This window comes from Crocodylus siamensis, chromosome 2 (genome assembly GCF_052110815.1).
Source record: "Crocodylus siamensis isolate JL-2025a chromosome 2, ASM5211081v1, whole genome shotgun sequence".
NCBI lineage: Eukaryota > Metazoa > Chordata > Crocodylia > Crocodylidae > Crocodylus > Crocodylus siamensis.
In genome coordinates, this window is record NC_143396.1 from 98,958,227 (window position 1) to 98,985,818 (window position 27,592).

The following is a 27,592-nucleotide window of genomic DNA, read 5'->3' on the forward strand; positions in this document are numbered from 1 at the left end:
ACTGGCATACCCAGCTGGCTGTCTAACACGAACTAAAACCATGCATGGTATGGAGATGAGCAGAGAATTAGAGCCCCCAAGCTGCCTCATTCCCTGCCAAGCAGGTCTTCTGTCCTTCTCAGAGTCTGGTAAATAACTCTTGAATTTGTAATATTCCTTATGAATTTGTAATATTCCTTATGGAACTGTGACTAGTGAGATTAGTGTAGAGTTTCCAATGATTGCCAGAACTAATAGGCTTTAATTTAAAGATGGGGAAATATCTCTAACCATTTTCCTTTTAGAGAGAGATCTCCAAATGTGATCTGTTCATTAGGAACATTTTTCAATGGGGGAAAAATTCCACCATACAGTCATAGACCCTTTTGTGAGGTAAGGCAAGCAAAGTGTGCACATTAGTGTCCAAAAGTAATTTTTATATAACTTGTCCTTTTAATTGTAGTTGTGAAACAGCAGTAGCAGGTGTTATTTTCTGTCTCACTCGTCATCTGTAGGGATGGACATGGTTTTTAAAGATCTACAACTAAAGAATCTCAAAACACACATGTTCTTAGATCCTAACCCTGTGAGCAATAGAATGGCTTCTCAGGTCCTCTCCTGCAGCAACATGCAGCCTGAAAAAGGAAAAAGAGATGAGGAATTTCTATAACTGCCCTTCACAGCACAGAAGGGGAGAAAGGGGGGAGCTCATTGTACTATGCATGTCTGAGAGTAGAGGGAATAGAAAATGACCAGTGGTTACCTTCCCCTCCTGCTAGAATCCCCACCTTTTATATTGTTCCTAGGAGAGTTTCACTTAGCGCATGTCTAGATGGGGATATTCTTACCATGCAGTTATTACAGAGAGACTAGAGTGCTTTATATTCACACTTTTCTTGGTATCTTCCCCTTGTAGACAAGCTCTTACACTTAGGAAGTAAAAAACAACAACTTGTATTGTATTGTATGGCATAACTGTATTTCCTTATGCTAATCAAAATCAGGAACACACAAAGAAATACACCAGTCTCTAACACTGTAGAAAAAATATTTTGTTTCTGTTGCCTTAATTAACGTCTATATTGAGACTGTCCTGGTTTTACTGTACAGGCAGTACTCAGACTTACAACATAATTGGTTCCTGATAACTGTGTCTTAGGTTGAAATGTTGTAACTCGGAACTGATTTTCCCATAGGGACAATGTTTTAAATGGGGGATTTCCTGAACCAAGGCTCGATACCCTATTTTCACCAAAAATAACCCAGAATGTTGTACTCGATCAATTATAGATGAGTAATATAGCTACATTAATGTATTTATATTGTAAATAGCAATTGTATCAATTTGGAAGGACTTCTTTGAGGTGACTTTGCTGGACTTTTTGAAAGGTTCTTGGTTGGACTTTTTGAAGGGTTGTTGTCTGGAGTCTTCTCAGGAGTCTTGGCTGCAGGTTTTTCTGGAGTCTTGTCTGCTTTCTTAAGAAAGTGTCCAAGGAAGTCTGGACAAATGCCTCCAGGCAGATGAGTGATACAGTGAGCTTATTTGCTTGCGTGGCATTGTTCGCTGGTGTGTGATCAGATTAAGCATTGTAAAGTCGAAACCGATGTCAGAAAATCGAAACGGTGTCAATTTATAAACATTGTAAGTGCTGTTTATTGTAACTCAAAACATTCTAAGTCAAGGACTGCCTGTATATACCTTTAGGAACACATTCATAAGAAAAAAAGAATTGGAGAACTTAGTATTTTGTCCATCTGAGGCCAGATCCTGTCCTGATTAATATTGTTACTTTTCAACTTAAGGTGATAACTTGATGATTCCTGATGTTACTGTAAAAATACTAGTTCTTTAATTACATTCATTAAAATTATACAAATCTTTCAACTTAATGAGGTGAAATAGTTTGATGGGATCAGGGGGGCTTATGGAGTCCATGGTGGGGATGAGGAGCTCTCTCCCCCAACCTCCAGAACTAGGGGCAGATTTTAGCCCCCAGAGCCCCCCTCCACCCCCAGATGAACTCCCACCTCACCCCCCCCACCTGTCTCCCTACCCCAGCTTATTTGTTTGGCTTCTGGCACTGGCAGATGCTGGTAAAACTGGCACTGGGAGCAGCTTGTGGCATGGAGGGGTTTGGTGGGCGGGGGGAGGCATTCATAGATTTTGGAGTCGGAAGGGACCCCAAAGGATCATCATGTCCAACCCCCTGCCCCAGGCAGAAAAAGGATCAAGGTCCAATGACCCCAGCAAGGTGCCTGTCTAGTCTCCTCTTGAAGACCTCCAGGTTAGGTGATAGCATCACCTCTCTTGGCAGCCCGTTCCAGATTCTGGCCACCCTTACTGTAAAAATTTCTTCCTAACCTGAATCTACTCTCCACTAGTTTATACCCATTTTTCCCAGTTCCTCCTAGGAGTACCTGGTAAATAGCACATCTACAACTCTCTGTTGTCCTTCCTTGATAAACTTACAGGCTGCTACAAGGTCTCCCCTTAGACATCTCTTGTGACGGCTGAAGAGATCCAGATCCCTCAATCTCCCCTCATAGGGTCTTGCACAGAGGCCACTAGTCACGTGAGTGGCCCTCCTCTGGACCCTCTCCAGATTCTCCGCATCCCTCTTGAAGTGCGGCGCCCAGAACTGGACACAGTACTCCAACTGCAGCCTGACCAATGCTGCATAGAGGGGGAGCATCACCTCCCTTGATCTGTTGGTCATGCATCTGCTAATGCACGACAAGGTGCAACTGGCTTTGTTGATGGCTTCGTTACACTGCCGGCTCATGTTCATCTTAGAGTCAACTATGACTCCAAGATCCCTTTCAGCCGCTGAGCTGCTGAGGAGGTCATCCCCCATCCTATAGGTGTGCAGGGGATCCCTCCTCCCTAGGTGGAGTACCTTGTATTTGTCTTTGTAGAATTGCATCCTGTTTCATTCTGCCCATTGCTCCAACCTGTCCAGATTGGCCTGTATCTGCTCCCTGCTCTCCGGTGTGTTAACTTTGCCCCATAACTTGGTGTCATCTGTGAACTTGGACAGGGTGCTCTCCACACCCTCATCCAAATCGCTGCTGAAGATATTTAATAACACCAGTCCAAGGACCGAACCCTGTGGGACACCACTGCCGACCTCCTTTCAGGTCGAAGACAATCCATCTACCACCACTCTCTGAGTGCGGTCCCTAAGCCAGTTTGCCACCCACCTGACTGTGTAAGTATCCACTCCACAGCCTGCTAGCTTCCTTATTAGAATAGGATGCAAAACTGTATTGAAGGCCTTCTTAAAGTCCAGGTAGATTACATCTGCCTCAGCTCGAGCATCAAGGCAGTGTGTTAGCAGGTTGTAAAAGGCTATGAAGTTTGTCAGGCAGGATCTACCTGTGACAAACCAGTACTGGTTTCCTTTCAGTATCAATTCCCCTGCTGGGTCTTCACAAATGCTCTCTTTAATGATTTTTTCCCACTATTTTCCCAAGGATAGAGGTAAGATTTTCCCAAGGATAGAGGTAAGACTGACTGGCCTAAAGTTACCAGGCTCATCCCTTCTCAAAAATGGGCCCTTCTCAAAAATGGGCACCATGTTGGCCCTTTTCCAGTCCTCAGGGACCTGGCCAGAGCACCATGAGTGCTCAAACAGCCATGCTGGCGGCTCAGCTATGACATTGTTCTGCAGGGGCCCTATGATACACTGTGCCTTCCTTTTGCTCACTATATATCTGCAGAAGAACTTTTTATTGTCCTTGATGGTTGTAGCCAGCCTAAGCTCCAGTCCTGCCTTGGCCTGCCTAACTGATTCCCTGCAATAGTGTGCCTCCTTGGTGGCTGGTCGCTGCTTCCACTGCCTATAAATCTATCTTTGCCCCCAGTATTTTCTGGAGTTCCCTGTTCAGCCAAGGGGGATTTTTTGTCCCCTTGCCCCCTTTCCTGTGTAATGGAATAGTCTCCTTTTGTGCACCAAGGATCACTCCCTTGAGAAACTGCCAACCCTCCTGGACCCCCATAAGCTTGATGCTCTTGAATTCAGCCACCTCACTAACTAGCCTTCTAAGTTTACTAAAATTTGCCTTTCTGAAGTCTAACACTTTAGCCTTGCTGGTTATCTTCCCCACCCTTCGCTGAATTGTGAATTCGACCAAATAATGGTCATGATCTCCCAGGTTACTGTGCACTCAGAGGTTACCCACAAAATCATCCCCTGTTGCTAAGACCAGGTCTTAGCAGGGCATTACCCCTGGTGGGACTGGTCACCTCCTGGGTTAGGTGGAGGTCCTGCACGCAGTTGAAGAACCTTCATGAGCAGTTTGTTTTGGCCGTCTGCTCCTCCCACCAGATGTCCAGGTAATTTAGGTCCCCCATGACCACCACCTCTTGTCTGAATGGCCTCTGAGAGCTGCCTGGAGAAATACCAGGTCTAGCTTGTCATCCTGATGAGGAGGTCTGTAGTAGACCCCCACTACCAAGTCCTTTTCCCCTGGACCTCCCTGTATCCTGCATTGCCCATCTGGGAGTTGTGGGGGAGGGGAAAAAGACTAAAAATAGTCCTGTGCCAGGGAGGAGGTAGGAAAAATGAAGCCCTGGGGCTGTGCTAGGAACTGTACAGAAGTTTTAGATCAAAATTGATTGACCCAATCCAAAGTATACCTCCACAGTAGGGTTGACTTAGATCAGGTCAGCCATTTTTAGACTGATCTAACTGTCCTGAACTACTGTACAGTTCACGCTTATAGCTACCTAATTAGTATAAGGTCCTCACCTGGGTGAAGTAATTTAGTCCAGGCAGCCATTTTTAATGCAGTCTAATCTCCCCCTCACCTGTAATGTCTGTACATAGCCTTAGTTAAAGCGGTGAAACCTTTTGTTGTGGACTTTCTTAAGCTGCATCAAGTAGGATTTTCTATCAGTTTAGCTTCCTCTGTCCACATGCAGAGTTGCAACAGTTTAATTAAATAAATCAGATCAATGTTCCCCACCTTAAGGCTACATAGATACCTAACTGTGTGATAAGCTGTTGTATGTAATTACAGGGTGTCAGTTGGGGTACCTGGCTATTGCATGCATTTTCCCCATGGTAAATGCAAAGCAGCTTACAAATGAATGGCTTAAACAACCTTACATTTACTTTGGGGTAAAAGTGTTTACACAACTCATTACCCCACAGTAGCTGTGCCATAATTATACTGTCTAGCTTATCTCACAGTATGAGTCTGTCTACCCCATACCCTTAGGTACAGTTAGTATAGAAACAGTTACTGTATGTCCTCAGAATAATTGGTTCAGATTTAGACCAGTGTTAACAAAATTAGTTTCTGACCCAGGGTTCCTAGTATCCACCGTATTATGCAAGGTATCTGTTTCTTATTTTTCATTAACATTTTCCATTCAGTGTTTTTATTGATTTTTTACACTGCTGTAATAAAGACTGGGGTAGATCAGTCAAAGCATCTTGCCACAGCTCCAAAAGTATGAGTTCAGTCCCTGCACTGGACTTATGCCAAAGGCTGCCTGCAGTTGACCCAGCTATAATTGCATATCCAACCATTTGGGGAATTGATGACAGCTGGCTGTGATGCTGACCATATCACTCCCTTGTGTGCTGTAACCATGCTAGTCCAAGGGGCTGCTCAGCTTGTGTGGATCTTTAACCTTAACCTTTCTAGTAAAGAACAGTTTAGAATGCATAAACCAACTCCCATAGCAGTGGACCAGCTTTAATCAAGTGCTGGGAGGTCACAGCTGCATTATTGGAATTTTGAAACTAAGTTTTGTATGTTTTTTTATACTACTTGGGAAACGTTATCTTTCTTTATAAGCATTTTATACTGTGGGCAACATGTGCACAATAGCCTGTTGTTAAATACTTAAAAGCAGTTTAACTAAGGATAACTCTGGTAAGTTCCTCTCGGTCAAATGTGCTATAGTTAGGGCATCTTACATTAGTTAGTCTCCCATGGTCATCACTTCTGTTTAAAACACCTTTAGTTAAGACTTCTAGAGGTGAGGATGCCTTGGTTCAAGGATGGCCAACTTGTGGCGCCCATGCCACAAGTGGCATAGGCAGTCTCTGTGGGCACTGACACAAGTGATATTTGTCAAATTATTGGCCCCTTGAAGGCACTCTACAGCTGTGCCCTGACAGAAGTACATGGCTGCAGAGTGCTTTAAAAGTGTTCAGTTGTGTGACACATTAACCTTTGTGTAATGAGGGTTCATATGAAGGTGCTTCAAAACGGAACCCCTTCATTAACTTCTGTCTGTCTGTGCCCGTGGTGTTGTCTGCAGCAAGGGAGAGAGAGAAGGGATGGAGACGGAGCTCCAGGCTGGGGTTTGCCCAACCTGAGTTGAAGGGGGATTTGTGGTGGGACTCCAATCCACATCCCCTCCTCCAGCTGAGGCTACACAAACTCCAGCCTGGAGCTGCCTCTCCTCCTTTCTACCCACTCTCATCCTGCAGACAACATCAGAGCTGGGAGGAAGGGAGGGAGGCCATGGTTAAGGAAGAGAGGCTGCAGACAGGCAGCTCCTCCTGAATTGGCTTCAAAGTGGAGCTCAATCCCACACACCCCTGACCCAACCGTAAACGTTTGTTGGGTTGGGGGTGGGGGAGGTTGCTCTAAGTCATGGCACTTTCTTTTCCCTGACACTTCAAATTTAGGGTGTCAGGGAAAAGATACAGGAATTGGGAACAAGTAAAGAGATTTTTATGATTTGGGGAACCTAGTATGACTTCTGAATTTTGGTTGATCTTGTAGTTATGGAACTACTTTAAAATTAAAGCTTCTATAATTATGTGCCTACCTCTCTCAAGTACTCAACTGTTAACTGAGTGGGGAACCTAATGAGGTTTTAATCCATAATTTTAATAATGAATTTTAGGTTTTTAATCACAGAATTTGTAGAGGGGGTAGCAGAGAATTTGCAGTTTTTAAATAGAAAAACACAGGATCGTTGCACATTACTAAGTAGAGAGGGAGAGAATTTTCCAAGTTTAGTGTACTGCCTATTGCACTCATGACAACTGTTCCTTCATTATTACTTGAATGGTTCTTACTTGTTGAGGCCCTACAAGACGCTTATAAAGACAAAATACAATATGAAGACAGTCCATGCCCCCAGGTGCTTACAATCAAGTTATGAAAACATGGAAGATGTGTACTGCAAACTCCCACAACAGAAGGAGTATTACAACCACACATACATATGTATACACAAAATGGGTGAAATCTTAGCAAACCAACACAGAGTTGGCCGGCCTGGCCCAATGGTACATGGACTGGGAGCCACGTGCCATCAGTCTGGGTGGGCTCTGTGCCTCCATGTGGGCCTTCCAGCACTCCAGTGGGAAGCCTCATATGGAAGCAAGCAGGAATCCACCTAGTCTGATGGTGCACGACTCTGTGTTTCCGTGTGTGGCTTCCCACCTGGCCCAATGACACATGGCTTCTGGTCCCCACACCATCAGGCTGGGCTGGGCCGGCCCTCCATGTGGGGCTTCCAGCACTCCAGTGGGAAGCTGCACATGGAGGCATAGAGTTGTGCGCCACTGAGCCAGGCTTTCCTCCACATGTGGTTTCCCACTGGAGAGCTGGAAGTCCCACATAGAGGGCCATTCTGCCTGGCCAGATGGCGCATGGAGGGCAGCAGCAGCTCGGCACTTGCCCGAGCCTCCAGCATGCCACAGTGTTCCTTGAGCTGCAGCACTGTACTGTGACTACCACCACCTTCTCGTAGGAGTGGGTTGCAGGGCAGGTGCCCTGGCTGTTCAACACAGATAGGCATGCAAGTAAAAGACCCTGCCTGTCCTACCCCTGGCAGGGCGCAGGGATGCTGCCTGGGTTCTCCCGTGTTGGCCTAAGAGTACCTACAGGCACTGTCCCACTCCTTCAGCCCTCCCCCTACACACCCCTGCCCTGCCTCCCACCTGTCCTGATGGCTCTTCTTATAGCCTCCATCCCACCCACCAGCCCTGGCTGTCACCCATACCCAACTCCCCCCCAGCCCTTCCAGTGCCCCCCATTCCTGACCTGCAGCCCCCTACCTACCTCCTTAGCCCTGCTGGAGAGAACCCCCAGCTGGCTCTCAGCCTGCTGAAAGCTTCACCTACCCCAAAGGCTTGAGGAGGGAAAGTGTAGTGGAGCCAGGCCCTGGCTGACTCAAGAGTCTCAGGCCCTGCCCTTTCCCCCTCTCCCTCCCTTTTAAAACAGGGATTAGGGTTTGCTGCCTTTTTTGCAAGAAGCTCTTGCAGGCTGAAACTCTGCCAGCCTGCAGAGAGCTCTTTGTAAAAGTGGAAAATCTGTGTTTCTCCCTCAAAATGAAAAATCCACTTTTTTTTCTCAGTTGAAAGGAAAAAATCCACATTTTTTCCATGGGAAATGGAAATCCTGGATCCCTGGTAATGTGTATGCATGCACACTACCAGAAATTGGATAAAGTAGACAGACATGTTCGCTGATCTCCCACCATATTCATTAGCACAAGAGCAAATGACAATTGTTTTAACCAAATTTAAGTAGGATCTTGTTTTTGTTTGTTTTTTTACTGCTTCATTTCTCTTTTCTTTTACTAGTTCGTGCAAGATTTTAATTTGATATTTGTGTCTGCACAAGTTTTAAATGCATGGCATGTCTATTGTCTGAAGGCTCTCATACAGCAATGGTATTTTAAATTCACAGTGTCTGACACAGCTAATGATGGTTTCTCCCTGAACACTCTTTGTTGATTTGTATGCTTGTAGCATTAAAAAATAAACCTTGTTTCATATTGTTATGTTACATTCCAGAGCCTTTTTTTCTTTTTTTTTTGCTGTGGGGAAATGAAAGACTATAAGAACATAGACAAGATCTCAATGTTTTAGTTTCATTCTGTTATAGAGCATATTTCTTTTGTAGTTTTGAACAGATCTGTGTTTCGGCATGCAGTATGGCAGATTTTATTAAGATGTGGGAAATATTCAAGAAATAACCATTTTAAAGGTTAGATTAAAGATAAATTATATTAAGCACATATTTCAGGCTGTGTATGGCTAGAGTAATCAGATAGATATTGATGCTGAAAGGAGGAATCCAGTATTCAAGGGGAGGGAGAGAGGAAAGGGATTTTGCAAGTGCTTTGTAAGAAATGATTCCATTTCAGTTTTGATTTATTTGGTCATGTTTCCCATTGTAGCACCATGGATGATTCTCTTGTCAGCTCATTTACAAAGTGAACCTAAGTTGTCATTCATTTTCATTTTCACTTGTTTGATAGTGGTATAAGTGACAATAGACTCAGTTCTATTGTTTCCAGTACATTCTCAAATATGCCTGCAGGTTACTTTTGCCCTGAAAACAGAAACCATTTAAATCCAGTACTGACTGCAGGTTTTAGTTAAATATTTAAGACAAGCAGGCCATAAGGCAGAAGTTTGGCATATTCATCAAAATGTATTAAATTTTTGTGAAATACTGGTCTTTTATCAGCACATCTGCCATGGCACCGGGATTTTTAAAGGTATATGTGAGCTGGAAATAGCTGTTCGCATTGCATATTCACTGGCTGCTCACAGGGTGATTTATCCACGTATTAACATAGCCTGACCTATTCAAGGCAATTATGACCTGAAAAGACAAAAAAAGAAAAATAATAGGTCAAACAAGTGAAGTGGTCTGTAGTAATTCAGAAAAAGAAGTGACTTATCATTAATTCATTACACACATTTGGTATTTTGTTATTTAAAAAGAAAATAAATTATTTTTTCATCATAAATTTAAAAATTAATCTTATGGACTTTTGTCAGGGAAACCCTCTGGTAACAGAAACATGATTGCTTACTAATAATTTCCACCTTTGTTTTATATTAACTTGTTTGTTCATATAGAGTCATTTGATTGAGGCCTGCTGTGGTATTATTGGTTGGTTTACTTATTGTCTTATCACTGGTGAACTTGTTTTGAACCAAACAAAAAAAAAAAGCCCCAGTGCACAGTGTGGATAATTATGTAAAGTCTGCAAAGGTTTATATTGAAAAAGTATTCAGTTTGTTTAGTGTCAAATAAATACATTTAAATGTTTCCCATGTTAGAGAATAGTGATAGAGACCAAAGGCAAACATTTTTAAGTACAGAAGTAGACAACTTGCAAATTTATTCCAGAAAGTGGAAAATATTCCAATTTAGAAATGTGGAAAAGGCCCTGACTGTGAAAAGCTATGAGCATATGATTGTAAGACTTCACTAGGACTACCCAGCATGTGTGAGATTTGTAAGGGCGTGTGAAATCATTGAAATTGAGACCCATATTACTTTGGAAAGTTGCTTAGTATTCTCTTGGTCTGATTCCTTATTAGTAATATGTGGAAGATAAGGCTATTTCTTATGTCATAGGAATGGCGTGAAGATTACTTACCTAATGTTTTAAGATGCAGAAAAGATTTGATGCAGAAGAGGAGTGCGATGTTTTCCTGGAACAAAAATTCTCCCAGGAATACGGAATATATTTTGTCTTTAAAAAAATGAAGTATTATCTTGACTCTGGAGGTCACTATTTTTCTCCTAGCCGTGTAGTCTTTTCCTCAATGCCTTCATTCAAGTACTCATCCTAACTTATAAGATTATACCTGATGCCCCAAATGCTTCTCTGCTCTCACTCTCCCCATTTCTTATATTCCTCCCAATCTGTTAAGCTCCCTACAAAGCTCCTTTCATCTGTTTTTCTTGCTCTCAACTTTATGCCTTTTATCTTGCTCTCCCCTATTTCTGCAATAGTCCTTTACTTTCTATCCTTTCTCTCCTAAAAGTCCAGTTCTTCAGTAATCTCCACCTCTTTTTTTTTCCATTCACAATCCTGTCAACCTCTCTTTCTTAAGCTGTATTTTAGGGTCAGTGAGATTTGAGGAGGTACTTCAGCTTCTGTAAGGATATAAGTTTCCAAGTCTCTGGAATCTATGAATACCAAGGTTATCCCATCACAAATTTGGAAATCTGAATCTAAACTTTATTTCTTTGACTGAAGGAGACTTTTTCCAAGTATAATGAAATCAATGTAAAAAGGAATGTGTTTTCTCTGCTTGTTCACCTGATACAATAGCAGTGTTTCCCAGACAGTTGAGGAGTGCTGCTTAGCAATAGTTAGACAAGGAAATCAAAAGAATGGGTATTCACACTTGTTTTACTCTTTGATTTGGTTTGGCAGTAGATTTTGTGATATACTAAAAATGTTCTCTCTTCGCAGATAATGTTAGAAGCAGGTACTGATGTATGCTATAGTGTTGTAGATTATAAAGGGATTTGGGCAAAAGGGGTATTTCATTTTTTCTTAAAGTCCTCTTATCCTGCGAACATTTATTAGAGTATCCTCCCCACCATGGCAGATGAGGGCAGGGGGGACTACCTCCATCCTCCTTAGTTTTAATGAATATATTCAAAGTTATCCTTGGTATAAGCAGGAAGATGCAAGTAATTTATAATTTGCTTTATGGTGGTAGAAAAAGAGTTTCAGAGAGCTAAAAAATAGAAGAGTAAATATGTACTGAGTAATATCATTATTGAAAAGTCTTCTGAAGAATGTTTGTTTTTTTTCCCTTAATATTTGGTTTCAGGACTTCTGATGGTGGAAAAACAGTGGGTACCATAGAAGTCAGCTTTGTGAAGATGGGAGAGATAGAGGATGGGGAAACAGACCACATCACAACAGATGTGCAGGGACAAAAGGTAGGAACTCAATCAGCTCACTGCACAAATTAAATTAGAATGATCAGCTGTGCCAGATGCCTGTATTACTAATATCACACTGGGGTTTAAATGTGTGTTGTTTAAAAAGCTAAAAAGAAACCCTCTCTGGAATAAAGCAAAATGTTTGCTTTCTAAACTAAAAATAGATTTGTTCCAAGTCATATTCTGTTCTCATAGTTTTTCCTTATGTGGTTTTTTTAGAACAAAAGTATTCATTTTACCCTCAATTAACCACTGCTTGAGACTGTCACAATATTGTATGAGGTACTTTAGCTAGTTCAGTTCCCTGTGCCGTACTTGGTAGAGGCATTAAACTTTAATATTGTTAAAATCTTCATGCAAAGGGCAAGTCTAATGAGAACGTCACATCTTGTGAAATAGCACAGGAACACATTTTCAGAGAAGCAAGTTTGGAAATAAGAGGCTGCATCATGAATGGTTTTACCACTTTTCTTCTGTATGTTTAGAACTGTGGGCCACAGGTCTGAATTCTAATGATACACTTTCTGTTTCTGTACACCGTTCTTCTCAAAAGATACCAAAGCACTTTTAAAATGTTAAGCCATTGTAAACAGGTAGTTTTTTCACTCGCTTCCAAAGCAGCCAGGAAATGATGTGAAGAGTCAAAATGTGCTTCTTTTTCATGAATTTGGCTCTGTTAATAGAAGTTGGCACAAAATATGCAACATGAACTACAGTCCTTGCTGCCACCTCCTGGGGATTCAGGCCGACCTAGATAGGCTCACAAGGTGGCCAGATACAAACCTGATGACCTTCAACATAGAGACATGCAAGGTCTTCTACCTCAGGAGGAAGACCCCACATCATACCTGTCGGCTTGGCAGTACTTCACTCAGTAGCCCTATGTCTGAAAGAGACCTAGGGGTCATGATTGACCACAAGATGTATATGAGCCTCCAATGCGATGCTGCAGCTGGCAAAGCAAATAAAATCCTGGCTTGGATCTACCGATGCATCTCAAACAAGACCCAAGATATCATTCTTCCACTTTATTCAGCCTTCCCGAGGCCATAGCTGGAGTACTGCATCCAATTCTGGGCTCCACACTTTAAAAAGTATGTGGAGAAGCTCGAGAAAGTCCAGAGGAGAGTCATGTGCATGATCAGAGGTCAAGAGAGCAGGTCATATGAGGAGCGGCTGAGAGGCATGGGACTCTTCAGCTTGGCAAAGTGTAGGCTCATGGGGGACTTGGTGGCAAAGTATATCGGGGTGTTCATTAAGACCTGGGAGAACATCTGTTCACCAGGGCTCCCGCAGGGAAAACAACGTCTAACAGTCAGAAATTGCTGGAAGACCATTTTAGACTGGACATAAGGAAGAACTTCTTTACTGTCCGAGTATGCAAAGTCTGGAATAGACTCCCTGCAGAAGTGGTGCATGCACCTACTCTGGACACATTCAAGATGTGCTTGGACAGTTATCTTGCTGGGGTCCTCTGACCCTAACTTTCTTCCTGCCCAGATGATCTGACGAAGTCTCTTCCAGCCGTAATGTCTATGAAATCCTCAGGCTTGATTGTACCACATTTGGGATAGGGACAGACATTTTAAAAGCCCGAGCCTGATTTGATTAAATCTTTGCAGGTTAGTCTAACTTGGCTAGACTGAATCAGTTTGTAACTGTACGGACATCTCAGAAATGGAGACACATGCCTGCAGTGACTCAAGCTAGAAGCTAGGGGGTGCTAAAGCAGTCCTCCCTTCCCTTCCATAGTGCTGAGAAGAGTGGGGCGTGGCCAGGCCCCAACATGATGCTCTGATTAGAGAGGTCTGCCTGCACCATCCCAGGCTTTTCCCAGCTTGCTGCTCAAGGGGCAGGAGTGTTGCCAGACCCCTGTCCTGGGCTACACTTTGAGGCAAGGGAGGTTTGTGCAATGCATGCATGTGTTGATGATATGGAACTTTGCAGTCTCCCTCACTGCTTCTTTATACTGTCTGCAGTTTACTGGCAGGCAAGCAAGCCAGCAGGGGACAGATAAGTGTTTTATCACCCCATCAGCAAAGCAATAGCCTCTCTCATTAGTTCAAGCTCTTCTTAAACAGCTTTTTCCAAGGAAGGAAGGAGAGATCTTACCAGCTGACCTGTTGATTAGCAAAAATCCCTAAGTGGACACTGTCTTTTCTGCCTGTCCCAGTGAAATTGGAGACACGCAGAGAGACACCTCTCAGCATTATCACTTGCCTAGGGTCTGTGGGGCTGGGGTCCGTGCTATGGGAGATGGGGGGGAAGGGGGGATTCCTGCTTGAACAGCAAGGGTGGGTGAGGGGGACAAGGGGAAGCCAGGCAGACCCTGCTGAGTCTGCAGTCTTTGCTGGAGCTCTGGCCTAGGAGCAGAGGGGAGGGGTCAGCGCTGCTGTGGAGCAGAGAACCCTGTCCATCCCAGAAAGCATGCGGGGATGCTGGGGGAGACTGGTTTAATTTAAACCAGCAAGGGGTCTGAGACCGACATTGCATAAACTGGCTTGACCCAAATCAATTAAGTCTGATATTACATTCAACCAGGTTTATCTTAAACCAATTTCAGCCATTTTGAAACTGGTTTGTGTACACTGAACTTATGCTCCACCTGTCACCCAGAGCCTGGTAGCACTCAGCCTCAGCTCCCAGACAGCACGCGGTGTCCTACCGAGCTGTGCTCCACCTGTGCAATGGGGCAGCTGCCATGCAGATGCCAGGCGGGGGGGTGATCCCTGCTGCCCTGTGATGCATGGGGGGGCTCTGCCACGAGCACCCAGAGGCCCTGATCCCTGCTGTATCCAGTGAGTGGAGGGGGGAGTTGTTTTTTTGTTGTTTTAAGTGCTGGGAGGCTGGGGATGGGGCCAGGTAGGGTAGCCTTGCGGGCTTCTCCCATGGCTCCTCCCCACCTGAGAAGAGGCAGACACAGCTGGAGGAGCTGTGGGAGAACCTGCAGCTGCCCGGCTGTGCCTGCCTGTCCTCAGCCGATTTGAATCGGCGCCAGATCTCCAACTCTGATTCAGCTGAATTGAATGGGGACAGTGATTCAAATCACCGAATTGAATCGCTGTCCTCCAAATCCAAATGGAATACTTCCTTATTCGCACATGCTGAATAAACATTCCCTGCTGGGCAGCTCAGGAAGAGGGTGGAATAATCATTGTCCTGCAGGGGCCTGGCCATGGCCCCCTCACCTCTGCCCTGTGGAAGCCCTAGCACCCCTCAGCTTCTAGCCTGAGCCATTGCAGGCATGTGTCTGCATTTCTGGGATGTCTGTGCAGTTACAAACCAATTCAGTCTAGCCAAGTCAGACTAACCTGCAAAGACTGAATTAATCCAGGCTCAGGCTTTTTGAATGTCTGTCCCTTGCCTAGAAGTCCATCAGCGTGGAGATGACCTGGAGAGTCCCTCTCAGTTGAAGCAGCTGAGTTTGTTTTAGAAAAATGTAAACTAAAATATTTGGATTTTTCTGCAAATAAAAGTCTAAAATATGTTTTGATTGTGGAATTCTAACAAATATACTTTTTGCCCCAAATTGGCATGAAAACTTCACATTTCAACCAGCTCTAATAAAGAGGCAAATACTGATTTTTGACTGCAAAGAATCCCATACTAGTGTAACCCATGACACTGCTGGGGGACTGGGATGAGAAGGTGAGGTGACACCCTGCTTCCCCCCACTTTCATTCTGACGCTCTACCCCCCTCAGAAAGTGCCCAGGGCTCATGTCCTGCTCATTTACCCACACTACTGATACCAGCCATAGTTTTATCATGTATCTCATCTAGTGGCTATAGAACCACTAGCCATTGTGAGTGCTGGGGGAGGAACATTGCATTTGTCCTGGGACAAGTTGTGCTGTGCCTGTTTGCCCCAGAACAGAAAGGTCACAGGGTTGGCATGAACACGCATTGTCCTTCCAATCAGGGTTCAATGTGCAGCCAAATGCACTCTCACTTTTCTGCACTTGATTCACTGTTGTGATCCTGGAACAGCAGTTCAGAAGCACTTCACAGTGTCCATAGAGAAAATGTTAATACTCCTTATCCCATGAACCTTTTTTAGGGTTTTTCTTGGGACAGCAAGTATGGATATCTGAATGATTACACTCTGTCCTGGGATAAAATGATTTTTCCTCGGGCAAATGTGACATCTGATTGCAGCCTTGGAAACTTATATTCATCCCTTGCTTTTTATTCCACCCCTTTGGAAGAGATGTGTTGAAGCCACAATGGCCACTGCATCCTTGATGCATCACTAACAGTTGCAAAGCACTGTCAGTCTTTCCAGCACCTTTAAGAATGTTTCCTTCTCTCCTACTCCATCTTGAACAGATTTAAGCACAGCAGAGGACTTTGGCTGTTTGCTAGTGGTTAAGATTCAAGCCTGAATGAAATGCAAGAAAATAAGAGAAGTTGATGTGCTGCCTTTGAAAGCAGGAAAAATCTGACATAATTTAAAATATAAGCTTTTAAAAATATATTAAGATTGAGAATTATACATGAGAGTAGGGCCAGAAAAGAAGCCTTTAAAAATGAAGTTGAAGATTGACGTAGAAAATAGTGCTAAAAATGAAATCATCAGGTGAGGAAAGAGATGTTGGGAAAGAATAGTAAAAAAATGCATGTTTTAAAAAAAGTGCATATAAGTTACTAAGAGTCTCCAGCAATAGCCCATATGCTTTTCATTAAGGACACTGTTTATAAAAACATTTAGAAATGTCTCTCCCCATATCTCAGTCTTATGCACTATTTTATTAATTTCAGACAACACACAGTTTTAATGGGAAATAATATGAATTGCTCTAGTAATGGCTTTCATGTTGGATAAATAAATTCTGTGTGTGAAATAAGGTGGTATTTGAGCTGGTCAAAAAAACAGAAATATCATCCTGTAGAAGATTCTGAGTTTTGACATTAATTTGTGCCAAATCTTTCTAGAAGGTAGGAATTTCACCATTTTCCAGGAAGAAGCATGCTGAAAGATTAGGTTTTAGCTTTACTATAAAAATTGAAACAATGTTTTAGGCTCATCAAGAGACAATAGTTTGATAATTGCTCCATAGTAATTTTGATTATATGGAGATATTACCATGTAGGAGCAGCAAATGCTTGGTCACTGATGCTGTGAGAAATGTCACTTCCTTTGTTGCCTTTGGAAACCAGTGTTTTCTTTCCTGCTCAACCCTCATGTCCATGGAAAAAAAAGAAAAAGAAACGGCATCTCTCCCAGTGGCTGAAAATCTCTGGCCACTGTTCTGCAGTGTCTGCTGCTTGCACTCAGGGTAGAGTGCTGGCCTGTTATACCTCTGGCTTTTTTTGTTTTGTTTATTTTCATATGAAAGTCATTTCATTAACACATTTTTACTTGCTCAAAGTGTTATGTAATGCCATATTAGTAATTGTTTTGAGCCATGAAGAATAATAAAGACAGGTGCAATAACATATGGTATATGTTTAAGGATCAACAAGTCATTCTTTGGTGCTTTTTTCATCAACCATGAGTTTAAAATTGTTCAGCTCTTTTATTCTGGCTTAATGATGTAAGTCCATGTCTTAACTGGGGGGGAGGGCAACTCGGGGACCAGCCCCATGTGGTAAATCAGAGTGGGTGCCAGAATGGCAGCCCCCAGGGGCCTGCATTGGTGCTGCAGCCCATTTAAGTGACCTTGCACCAAGGCAGCAGCATCCTAGGGCACTGCAGCCACAGCCCCTGTGCGAGAAGATAAACACTTACTCCCCACTCCCATTCTGCCCAGGGCATCAAAATTTAAAGTTACATCTCTGGTGTCAGTGTCTTGTCATTAATAAAAACTGTATTGTTTTGCCATTGTTCTCACGAGAAGTAATGCTATATATATACATAGGCAACGCATAAGGGGGGGCCCAGGGAGGCATGCGCCCCCCCTGCGATTAGCCACCACCAGCTTCTGAGGTCGCTTGCTCCTCACACAGCCACCACCGCCTGCAGGCAGTCCCCGCTCACCACTCGCTGCTGCCGACAGTGCAGACAGCAGCTGCGGGAGGTCCCCACTGCCCTGTCCCTGCCACCACCACCGCATGCGGGTGATCACGACGCTCAAGAGGCACACATTGTTCATGTGTGTATATATGTGTGTGTGTGTGTATGTATGTATATGAATATTACTCAGTATGCATGTGTGTGCATGTGTACATGCAGTTTCATATTTTATTAACAGTTTCCAACTACTGATTTTTTTGATGGAAAGGTAATTGTGTTAGTGGTTGCATGTGAGAGTGAATGTGATGGTGACAGAATGTGATGGATCTGTTACCGAAACCCCTGGCAAACATTATACTTTCACGTAATTATTATTACAATAAAACATGGAATAAGCCACAAAGTTATTACATAAAATGTATTAACTTAATAACAAAATGTGTAATAACTTTGTGTGGTGTTCCCATCGCAGCTGAAACTGAATGTGTGTTCAGCACTTGAGAGTGCAGTGGAGCCCTTCAGAAGCCCAGTTCTCCCAGGCTGGGAGTTCCAAACAGCTAAGTGGTGCTTGAAGCCACAGGCAGACCAGGCAGTCAGCTTACTATTTGCCAGTGCAGAGGAGCCAGGCATCATGACTTCAGCCTCCCTCCACACTGGCGATTGGGATTTATCTTTCATCCCACAGATATGCCTCCTGTCATGTGGCATTCATGTGCATGTGTGGCATGGCAGGAAATGTGATTGTTGGTAATCATGAATTAGATCCCATCATGCTTTCAACTGAACATCTGTCAGTAGCCTAAAAGCTGAGAGCAGCCATGACCATATTTAGTGTTCATAGTATAACTAAGAATGTAGGAATTCTCACAATTGGAGCTAATGGCTTGTTATTGTGGGTGATTTGTGTATATTTCTGAGAGATGTAAGCTCTCTATGTGACTGAAAACATGTTCTTTGCTGTGCAACTGTTCCAGCTGCCTTGGTGGACAGGTAGGCAGGAAAGCATTGAAGCTATTGGGCTAGGGACAGACATTCAAAAAGCCTGAGCCTGAACTGATCTTGACAGGTTAGTCTAACATGACTAGACTAAATCACTTTGTAACTGCAAAGACATCCCCTCTAGACTGAAAAAATGCCAGCACATGCCTGCAGTAGCTCAGACTGGAGGCTGGGGGGCACTAGAGCAGCTGTTCCTTCCCTTCCACAGCGTTGAGCTGAGCTGGGACCAGATCTGGGCTGGATGCTGTGATTAGGGTGGGGTTCCCCCCTGCTTGATAACAGAGCATTTGTCAGCTCTGTTATCAGCATTTATCAACCCATCAGAAAACAAAGCCTTGCTCATTAGTTCAAGCTCCACTTAAACAGCTTTTTCTGAAGGAAAGAATGCAGGGACATTTCCAGGTGAGCTGTTGATTAGCTCCAAAAAGCCCTAAGTGGACATTGTCCTGTCTGCCTTAAACAAAATTAGCTAGCATACCACATGCTGGCTACAGTCTGTGTTGTGGGAGAGAGGAGGAAGGGATCTCTGCTTAAGCAGCGAGTGGTGAGGTGCAGCAGAGTGGGCATGGAGAAGGGGGGCAGGGGGAAGCCAGCAGAACCCTGCTATGCCTATAAGTCTCTGCCAAGCTCCAGCCAGGGAGCAGAGGGGAGGGGCCAGTCCAGCTGTGGAGCAGAGAGCCCCGCCCAGTCCAGAGAGCATGCCGGGATGCTGGGGGAATCTGATTTAATTTAAACAAGCAGGGGGTATGAGACAGACATTGCATAAACTGGTTTAACCCAAATTAGTTAAGTCTGATACTACATTCAACCAGGTTTATCTCAAACCGGTTTCAGCCATTTTCAAACTGGTTTATGTGCACTGAATGTTTGTTCTGTGACAGGTTTCAACCAGTTTTTGATCGCTTAAACCAGTTTGTGTGTAATGTCTGTCCCTAGCCTTGCAGTTCAACCATCTCCCTCCCTGATCCTGCCAGGATTGAACCAGCTACCACAGAGAAGTCTTACACTAATATGTTTTATAAGCAGTAGAAATTATTACATAAATCAGTTTTAGAAGATGATGATAATGACAGATAATGTGTTCTAAAATAATGTCCTGACGCACTATATTTTAAACTGAAAATTACTATCTTTGACTGCAACTCATGTGAATTTTCATGTAATCACAACCCTAATCCCCAAAATGATTCTGTTCTATTTTCTAAGTAATTCTTTTTGTCACAAGTGGCAACTTAAATTTTAAATACTCACTCTAGTCTTCATCCTTCCCACCTATTTAGTATTGCATTTGCACTACTACTACTGAACTATGGAACTGCTTGCCTCCTATGTTTGCACAAAAGCCAACCTGAATGAGAGCTCTTGAATGTGTATTACATGTCAGAAATGTTGTGCTCTGCCATTTTTTTTGCTGGCAACATCTCTTTTCTGCGTTTAGGGATAATCCTTCATGCTTTGCCTTCTTCCCTATAATGGCTCGGATTTGAAGCTGAGGCCTCTTCGTATGGCTAAGATATAAAGGAAATAGGCAAATTAGGAATTAACAGTAAAAACCCACTTAAATATGAAAATGTTTCATAGTACCTCTAGGATTGGAAATTTGTCAAATATTTGCCCAGAAGATATATATTGGCTTATATTTTGCTGCAGCAGCATCTAAAGACTACTTTTGTATGCTAATATGTTATACTTTTTCCTTTTTAGTGTGCATTGGTTCGTGAATGTGCAGCCCCTGAAACTATAACTGGTAAAGACAACTTACCTTTGTTAAATGCAGGTATGTGTTTTAACATTTATAATTATGAGAATAATTAGTGTTAAAAAGCTGCGTCCATATGTGTGCGGGTGTGTCTGTGCATGTGTGCGTGTGTATTAGTAGAAGAATTTAGGGGAGGAAATTACAAAATCTCTATGGTACAAGGCTATTGAATATACTTTTTAAAATGTGTTGCTCCATTTAATATTCAATTGATGTTTAATGTTTACATATACACTGTACTGATATGTTTAGAAAAACAAACTAAAAAGGATACTCGAATGGTATATTAGCAGCTCAGACCATAAAATGTGTAATCCACTTGCATCCAATCCATCCAACACATTTTAAATTCCCATTTGATTCAAAGGCAGCATGCTGTTTGTTTCATATTTGCAATATGAAATGAAGAGTTTCAGAAGTCTGAAAAATTACTATCTTGCAAGCTTAACCCGTAGAAGCTATCTTTATTCACTTGAGAATGGTCCTGTCCCATTGATCTCTTACATGAGTAAAAATTTGTAGTCTGGCTGTTACATAGCACTTTCTGATACTCTTGAATTCTTCCTCACTTATGGCCTGATCCAAAACTCACTGAAGTTGGTGGAAAAACTCCCAATGACTTCATTGGGCTCTTTTTGCATGTGTGTGTAAGATTTGGAATTGTATTGCTGAATCTTAAAGCAGTTATACTAAATATATGTTAGGCGTATAATGTCAGCTTGACACGCATCATTTAAGCTCTAAATACTAGAGACTTGTGCCTTCCTTAGATACAGTGACACCGGTGCTTGAGCTGAAAGTCCTGAAGTTTTAAAGAAAGTAGGCTCTTGCAGGGCATTGAAACTCAGTTTGTGCTTTGGTCTGATGCAGCTTGAAAATTCAGTCTATTTCTCTTTCATTATACAAAGAGATACTACATGCAACACTATAAAAGTTTTATCAGCCTGAATTTATGAATCCACATTACACAGCAGTAGCAATATACTGCTGCAAAGCAGCAGTTTTGTAAGATATCCAAAACACACACCACCCTCAGATATCTTGCATATGCTACTTAATGTTTTAGATAATTTTAAAACATTTAATGTAATTTCTCTCATATCTTTCCACCTGCAAAGTCTGGGTCCCTATTTACCATGAGTCCAGTTTTTCAGGTTTCAGGGGGAATCATGGAAATCTCTGCTAATTACTTGAAATAATTTTTTCCATGTATGTGAATTCTACATGTCTTCCTTATGGCTGTTGGGTCTAAGCAAAAAGCAGCGAGGCTTCTTTCTGCAGTGACAAAGTCGCCATTGATAGTTCTGCCTGGCCATGGGATACATAGGTATTACTTCATTCCACCTGAGTTTACGTGTTTGTGTGTTCCTTTAAAAGAACATTGCTTCGGTTGCAAAACGAAGCACTTTAAAACTAAAAAAAATGTTGGAATTAAACCTATCTGTGCAGTCTTACTAGTTCTTCCTTGTTTATATGCATTATAGTATATAGTCTTTCGAATACAGAATTACTTCACATGTTCTTTTTGTACAGTACTTCTACCTCTAGTTCACAGGCCTTTTTTTTTTTTTTAACCTGAGAAGGTTTCAGGACCTTGTCACACAAGATTCTGAAGGACAAATAATGGAAATAGTGATGTGGGTCAGGTTCATAACCTGGAATGGGACATGAGAGCAGGAAAGTGTGGAAAGTATCCATTGCTTCTTAAATGGATATTGTCCTGTGATACTCTGTGCAATGACCCATAGGAACAAATACATGGAAGTAGTACTCACAGTCACTAAGGATTCCTTACTCTGCCTTAGCCTTGCATCTTAGCTAGGGTTGGGGTCCTAGGTAGAGTGCTTATAAATAAAAAAAAAAAAATGCAGGGAAAAATGTGCCCAGATCCTCAGCAGAAGTTCCTAGAGGAGGTAGAAAAAAGACTGCAAGCCCATATTTATACATGCCAGGATCTCTTTTACCCACAAAAGATGTGTCAAGAAACTTTGTAAACATAGGCCAAAACATTCCTGTGTTCAGAGCTCTATAGAGTAACCACTGACATGACAGGCCATGGACTTAAGGTGGAGTAAAGGCTGGCCCATATGAGTTTTGTCATTCACTCATGGTAAAAGATCTGATTACTTAGTCAGGGAGTGGAGAGGAGGGGAAGGGAACAAGAAGACAAGTAAATGAACTGTATAGACCATGAATGTATATAGTTGTTTTTGTCATGTGGCTCTGGTAGCTCATTGAAAGACTGGTGAGTGGCTTGTAGGTTAGGGCCTGACTTAAAGATCTTGAGGGCCAGATGATATGCCTCCTGTAGGGCATGCTTGAGATGATCAAGACAAAGGGGAGCTGGGAGGTGGGCAGTTCATTGTGCTGGCCAAATGTTACAGGGTCCATTTGGTCAATAAGAGCTCTGATTTTGGTGACAACTAATGTCCAATAAAGCAAGGGAACCTCCATCACTGTTCAGTAAGATGTAGGTAATATAGCAGAGTTTAAGTGAGGAGATCCTCACCCTTGGTAGCTGCAGTAGACCTGGTTTCAGAGATCAAATTCTAGTTCCTAAGCAATTCTGGCAAAAGTCCAGCAAATATCTCAGGGGAGACCACTTTTGATAAGTACAGAAGAATTGCTGGTCACAGCAGAGCCCTCAGTTATTGTAGAGGAGTTTAGCAGGGCCATTCAGAAGTAGCCTTACAAAAGTGAAGCTGGTGGAGTCATCCAGATGTTGGTTGCACCAGACAGGCCATAAAAAGTGGTGTTTTCTCAGTGCCTGTATTGAACTCAGTGATTCAGGAGGTCCTGGAGCCTTCAGTTTTGCTATATAAAGCTTTGTCACTTGCTCTAATGCAGGGATGCTCAAACTTTGTCATAGTGAGCCTCACTGAGCAGTGGAAAAAATGACTGTACCTCCTCATAGCTGCTTCGTCATATTTTCAACCTTTGCGTTTTGCTGGAACCTCTCTTTGGCTTGGGTTGTACGCTTTTCTCCCTTTGTCACAAAATAATCCATTTTTCATTTAAGCAGCTTCTTGCTAAGCATGTTGCTTATTTTTTTAAATATTTTTAATTTAATTTCAAAAAATATTTTTGTCCTGAGTTACATGTGCTGGCATACCATATATAGAAACAATTGTATACTAACTCAAAATAAAGTCTTACTCTTGTATATTGAGTGTGTGGGGTTTGGATGGGAGCGGGGTATATGGTGGAGAGTGTGTGAGAGGGAGTAGGGAAAGTGTGTGTGTGGGAGAAGGTGTGCAGTTTGTGGAGTGTAAATGGGGGTGTGTGCACCCCCCATGGCGCACAGCCCGTGCTGCAACAGCAGCAGCTAGCGAATGGCCTTCAGGTTGCTCATGGCCCATGTGGGTGGAGTCCCCTGATGGCAGATGGCTTTGGCCAGTTGTGGGAGCTGCAGGGAGCAGGGTCGGGCCAGCCTGGTTCCATTGGGCAGGGCTTCTGGTGGCTCACATGTAGTTCTCAGGACTTGCACACTGCTGGGGGGGAAGCCCCGTGCAGTGGAGTCAGTGGCCTGGCCCCGATCCCTGAAAGCATGTGCAGCTGCTGAGACCCCACTGGGAAGCAGGGAGTGGGGCCAAGCTGGCCTGGCTCCATCACACAGGCTCCTTGCCACTTCCACTGAAGCCCTGATCTGGACTCTGTATTCCTGCTGCTCTGCTGGGTGTGAGCCCCGTGTTTCAGGCTCCTCACTCCTGCTGGCCCCAGTCCTGCGCTCTGTATTCCTGCCCAGCTACAGCTTTCCCCTGCCCACTCCCCCTCCCTACATGCTGCCTGGAGCATTGCCCTCCCCTCAAAAAAGAAAAAAATCTTCACAGTTCATGCCTCCCTTGACGTGACACTGCACCTCCCTGGGGAGGCCTGCCTCACAGTTTGAGAACCACTGCTCTAAAGGAGTAACTGACAGCAGCAGTGGGTGTCCCAGTTTCAAGGGAAGGAAGAATTAATAGCAGAGGCTTAGTTAGTGTCAGGAGTTTATGCCAGCGAGTACCCAGTCTCCACCTATCCAACCCTTCTTCCGTATCTCTTCCACTGTCCCTGCCTTAGCTCCATCTCATTCACCACTGGTGCATTGTCCCAGTCTCATTCTCCTCACCTAGCCAGTCCTAATCTCTAGTCTGTTTTAGGCTTCTGGACCACCTGATGGACTCAGTCTCCCTGCTCAGTCTCATTTTACTAGACTCCCTGTTCTAGTCTCTTCCTGGATCCCATTCTCCTTGTTGAGGAAGTCCCAGTTTCTTCTACAATTCCCCATGTGCTGCCAAACCACACCATTCACACTGCACATTTTCAATGTCCCCAGTGTTTCCCAGTCTCTCTCCCCAGGCTTCTCATACCCAGCCCTGCATCCTCTGACTCCCTGTCTCAGTCTCTTTGCCCAGCCAGTCTCAGTCCCCTTCTCACCCCTCCCAATAACCTGTCTTCTGACGGATCGATGTCTTCCCTCTGTTCTCAGTTCCAGACTACCGGATATGGCTCTTTTTTCTAATGTCAGTTTCTTCTTTGCCCAGTGACTCCTTTTTCATCTCCCACCTTGTTCTATTTGGCTTCTAGACATGGTCTCCTTGCCCAGCCATTCTTAATCTCTTCTCCCTTAGCACTGCTAGCCCCTTTCTCTACATCGCCACCATAAAAGCCTCTAGTCCATTCTTTAAGAATCTTGTCCCAGTCTTGTCCCTGCCCCTTTCCTGATGTTTCTTTTGCATTTCAATCAGCCAGTTTAATACTGCTTATGTCAGAACAGAACCAAGATAGGCTCTCTGCTTTCAGTTCCAATGCCCAGTCACACAGCAACCCTGAGCAGCCTGCACCAGCTGTCACAGGAAAAGTCCAGCTTTGCTTGGGTAGCCAAGTAGCTGTGGACTGGAACACAGCCAATCTGGGGTGGTGTTGCATGCCTAGCCTGGTAAGCATTAGAAGCTCTGAGAGGCTCAAGCATGCTCAACGGAGCTCTAATCTTTGGAACATTTTAGATGTCAAGTCCTAGGAAGTTGCTACTGAACATGTACAAACTGAATTTTAAGAAGTGGCTAAATATGGACAAATTTCCACGGGGATGGCAAAAGCTATATCCCTGACACGAAGGCTGCATATGCTGCAAATTTTATGTCTTCATTCTAAAGTTTGGGATAGCAGAGCTTTCCAAAGAAAATGTGGATAGAATTTTACCAGTGACCCCTCCCCACCAACTTTTTTTTTTATCCAGTCTTGTTCTCTGAGACAACTGAACTGTTTTGATTGGAATTTTTCCAAATATATTAAGTATGGGACCGATAAAGTTTTTAGTCTGAAAGTCTGGCAATGTGAAAAGCAACTTGAAACAGAGTCATATAATGGCCATTATTGGGCACCCTCTGTAATGGAGTAATAGTCAATGGTATTGACAGTTTGCAATATGCACCTTTGTTTCCCCTCTCTATAAAGCATACATGTACAATGAGAGATGCATCTACAGTGCTACACAGATACAAAATTTATGTATGTGTGTATTATTTATAAGTGTACCTCTCTCTTTCTCTCTACATATATATATATATATATGTATGTATGTATGTATTGAAGTATAAACTTTTGGCTCCCTCTTGAATTGTTAATCATGCCTTGAAAATTATGAAACTAAAAAAGTACCCCCATGTGAATTTTAGAGCCTGAAGGCAAAGAAAGGTGTTGGCTTTCTTTCTAAGCCTAGATCTTAATACATGGAACTTAAAGCCTTCAAGTAAGTTATGAAGAACTTATTGAGTGAGTGGGAATGAATGTCATATCTCAAAGAGACTCATCACTATTCCATGTGTACCTCAAGAGATTTCAGTTATACTACTAGAAATTCACTTATCCACTTACAACACTGAAAAAGTTCTCCCCATGTTTTTCTTGTAAACATATTACCCCTAAAGGTGGAAATGAGAATTAAAGTAATTGAAGTTGAAGCAAAAATAAAAAATCTGAAGTTATTTTCCTGAAATAATATGCACACTTGATTTTCTTCTAGAAAGGCATACAAGAAGCGCTTTTAGTAAATTAAAACATGACAGCAATTTGCTTTGATCTTTGCTTTGATATTATATGGGGAATAAGAATTGAAGCAAAGATAGTGTTCATTCTCTTTTATTTTTTTATTTTATGTGTGGGTGGGGAAGCAGTGTAAGGAAGTAAAGGATTTGCTTAGAAAAAAAAACATGGAGAGCTCTAAATTTAGAGAGAGAATGCCATATAATACAGGTTGTTATATAGCACTGGTTTCTAGGGTTCACATGCAAAAGAAGTACTTTTGAAAGAAAGCTTTTCCCCATTTTACCCAGTGAAGTATTCTGATAGTTCATATGTAAGCAGTTTTCACTGGACATACATTTCACAAAAGCAAGGGTTTTTTATGGTATCTTTTTTTGGACCAACTGCATAGTTGGAAGAGATATTGGATAAGCTTTTGAACACAAAATGCCCTTCCTCAAATCTGGGAAAGAAGCAGGTATAGCTGAAGCTGAATACAAGCTAAAAGAATGGCTTATGTTTAACTCCAGCTGTAAAAGAAAAGAAGCACTTAAAGTGGAGGTAGGCTGTAAACTGTGAGCAAAGATAAATTATCAAAACTAAATTCATAACAAGAGAAGATTGGTTGAATAGATAATCTAATTATGTAAAAGAACAAGACTGTTCAGAAGGGAAAAGGGTTGTTATTACCTGTGGAGTACAGGGAGGTTGGAGAAACCAGTTAAATTATAATGAGTCATGCAACCATTGTCTATGTTTAGTCCATGGCGTTCAGTGCACAGTAAAGTTATTAATTTTTGTCATCTCTAACCTCCCTGCACTCCAGAGAGGTCTAACATCTCTTCCAATTTATACATAATTATTTAGTTTCCCTGGACCATCTTAGATTGCTTTGTGCATGCCCTTTCACAGCATCTGATAAAGTGAGCTCAGGCTAACAGAAGCTTATTCATCTCTAATTTTGTTAGTCAACAGAGTACATCTCTACTCTGCCTTCTACAGCACTCCAGCCAACTTCATAACTTTATAAATGCAGGAGGGATTGAATTTGATGAAGCTTTCCATACGTGTTTAGTTGCGTACTCACAGTATATATGCAGTATTTCCAAAGCTAATTTTTTTTTAAAAATCAGGAATTAAATTGCTCCTGCCCAAATTAGAAGACTGACTTAATCATAAGATTTGGGGGTGCTTTCATTTGCCTTCTAGCAT

The 27,592-nt window shown here is 42.8% G+C and overlaps 1 protein-coding gene across 8 annotated transcripts in view; it reads left to right on the forward strand.

Annotated features, from left to right (window-relative positions):
• The window catches only part of INPP4B (inositol polyphosphate-4-phosphatase type II B), a 613,602-nt gene that overhangs the window by 394,913 nt on the left and 191,097 nt on the right, over positions 1-27,592 (forward strand). For all 8 annotated transcript variants that reach the window (XM_090036465.1, XM_090036466.1, XM_090036467.1 and 5 more), the window contains 2 exons: positions 11,550-11,661; positions 20,323-20,395. In XM_090036465.1, coding sequence (XP_089892591.1) covers positions 11,550-11,661; positions 20,323-20,395 — 185 coding nt within the window. The remainder of the gene's footprint in view (positions 1-11,549; positions 11,662-20,322; positions 20,396-27,592) is intronic.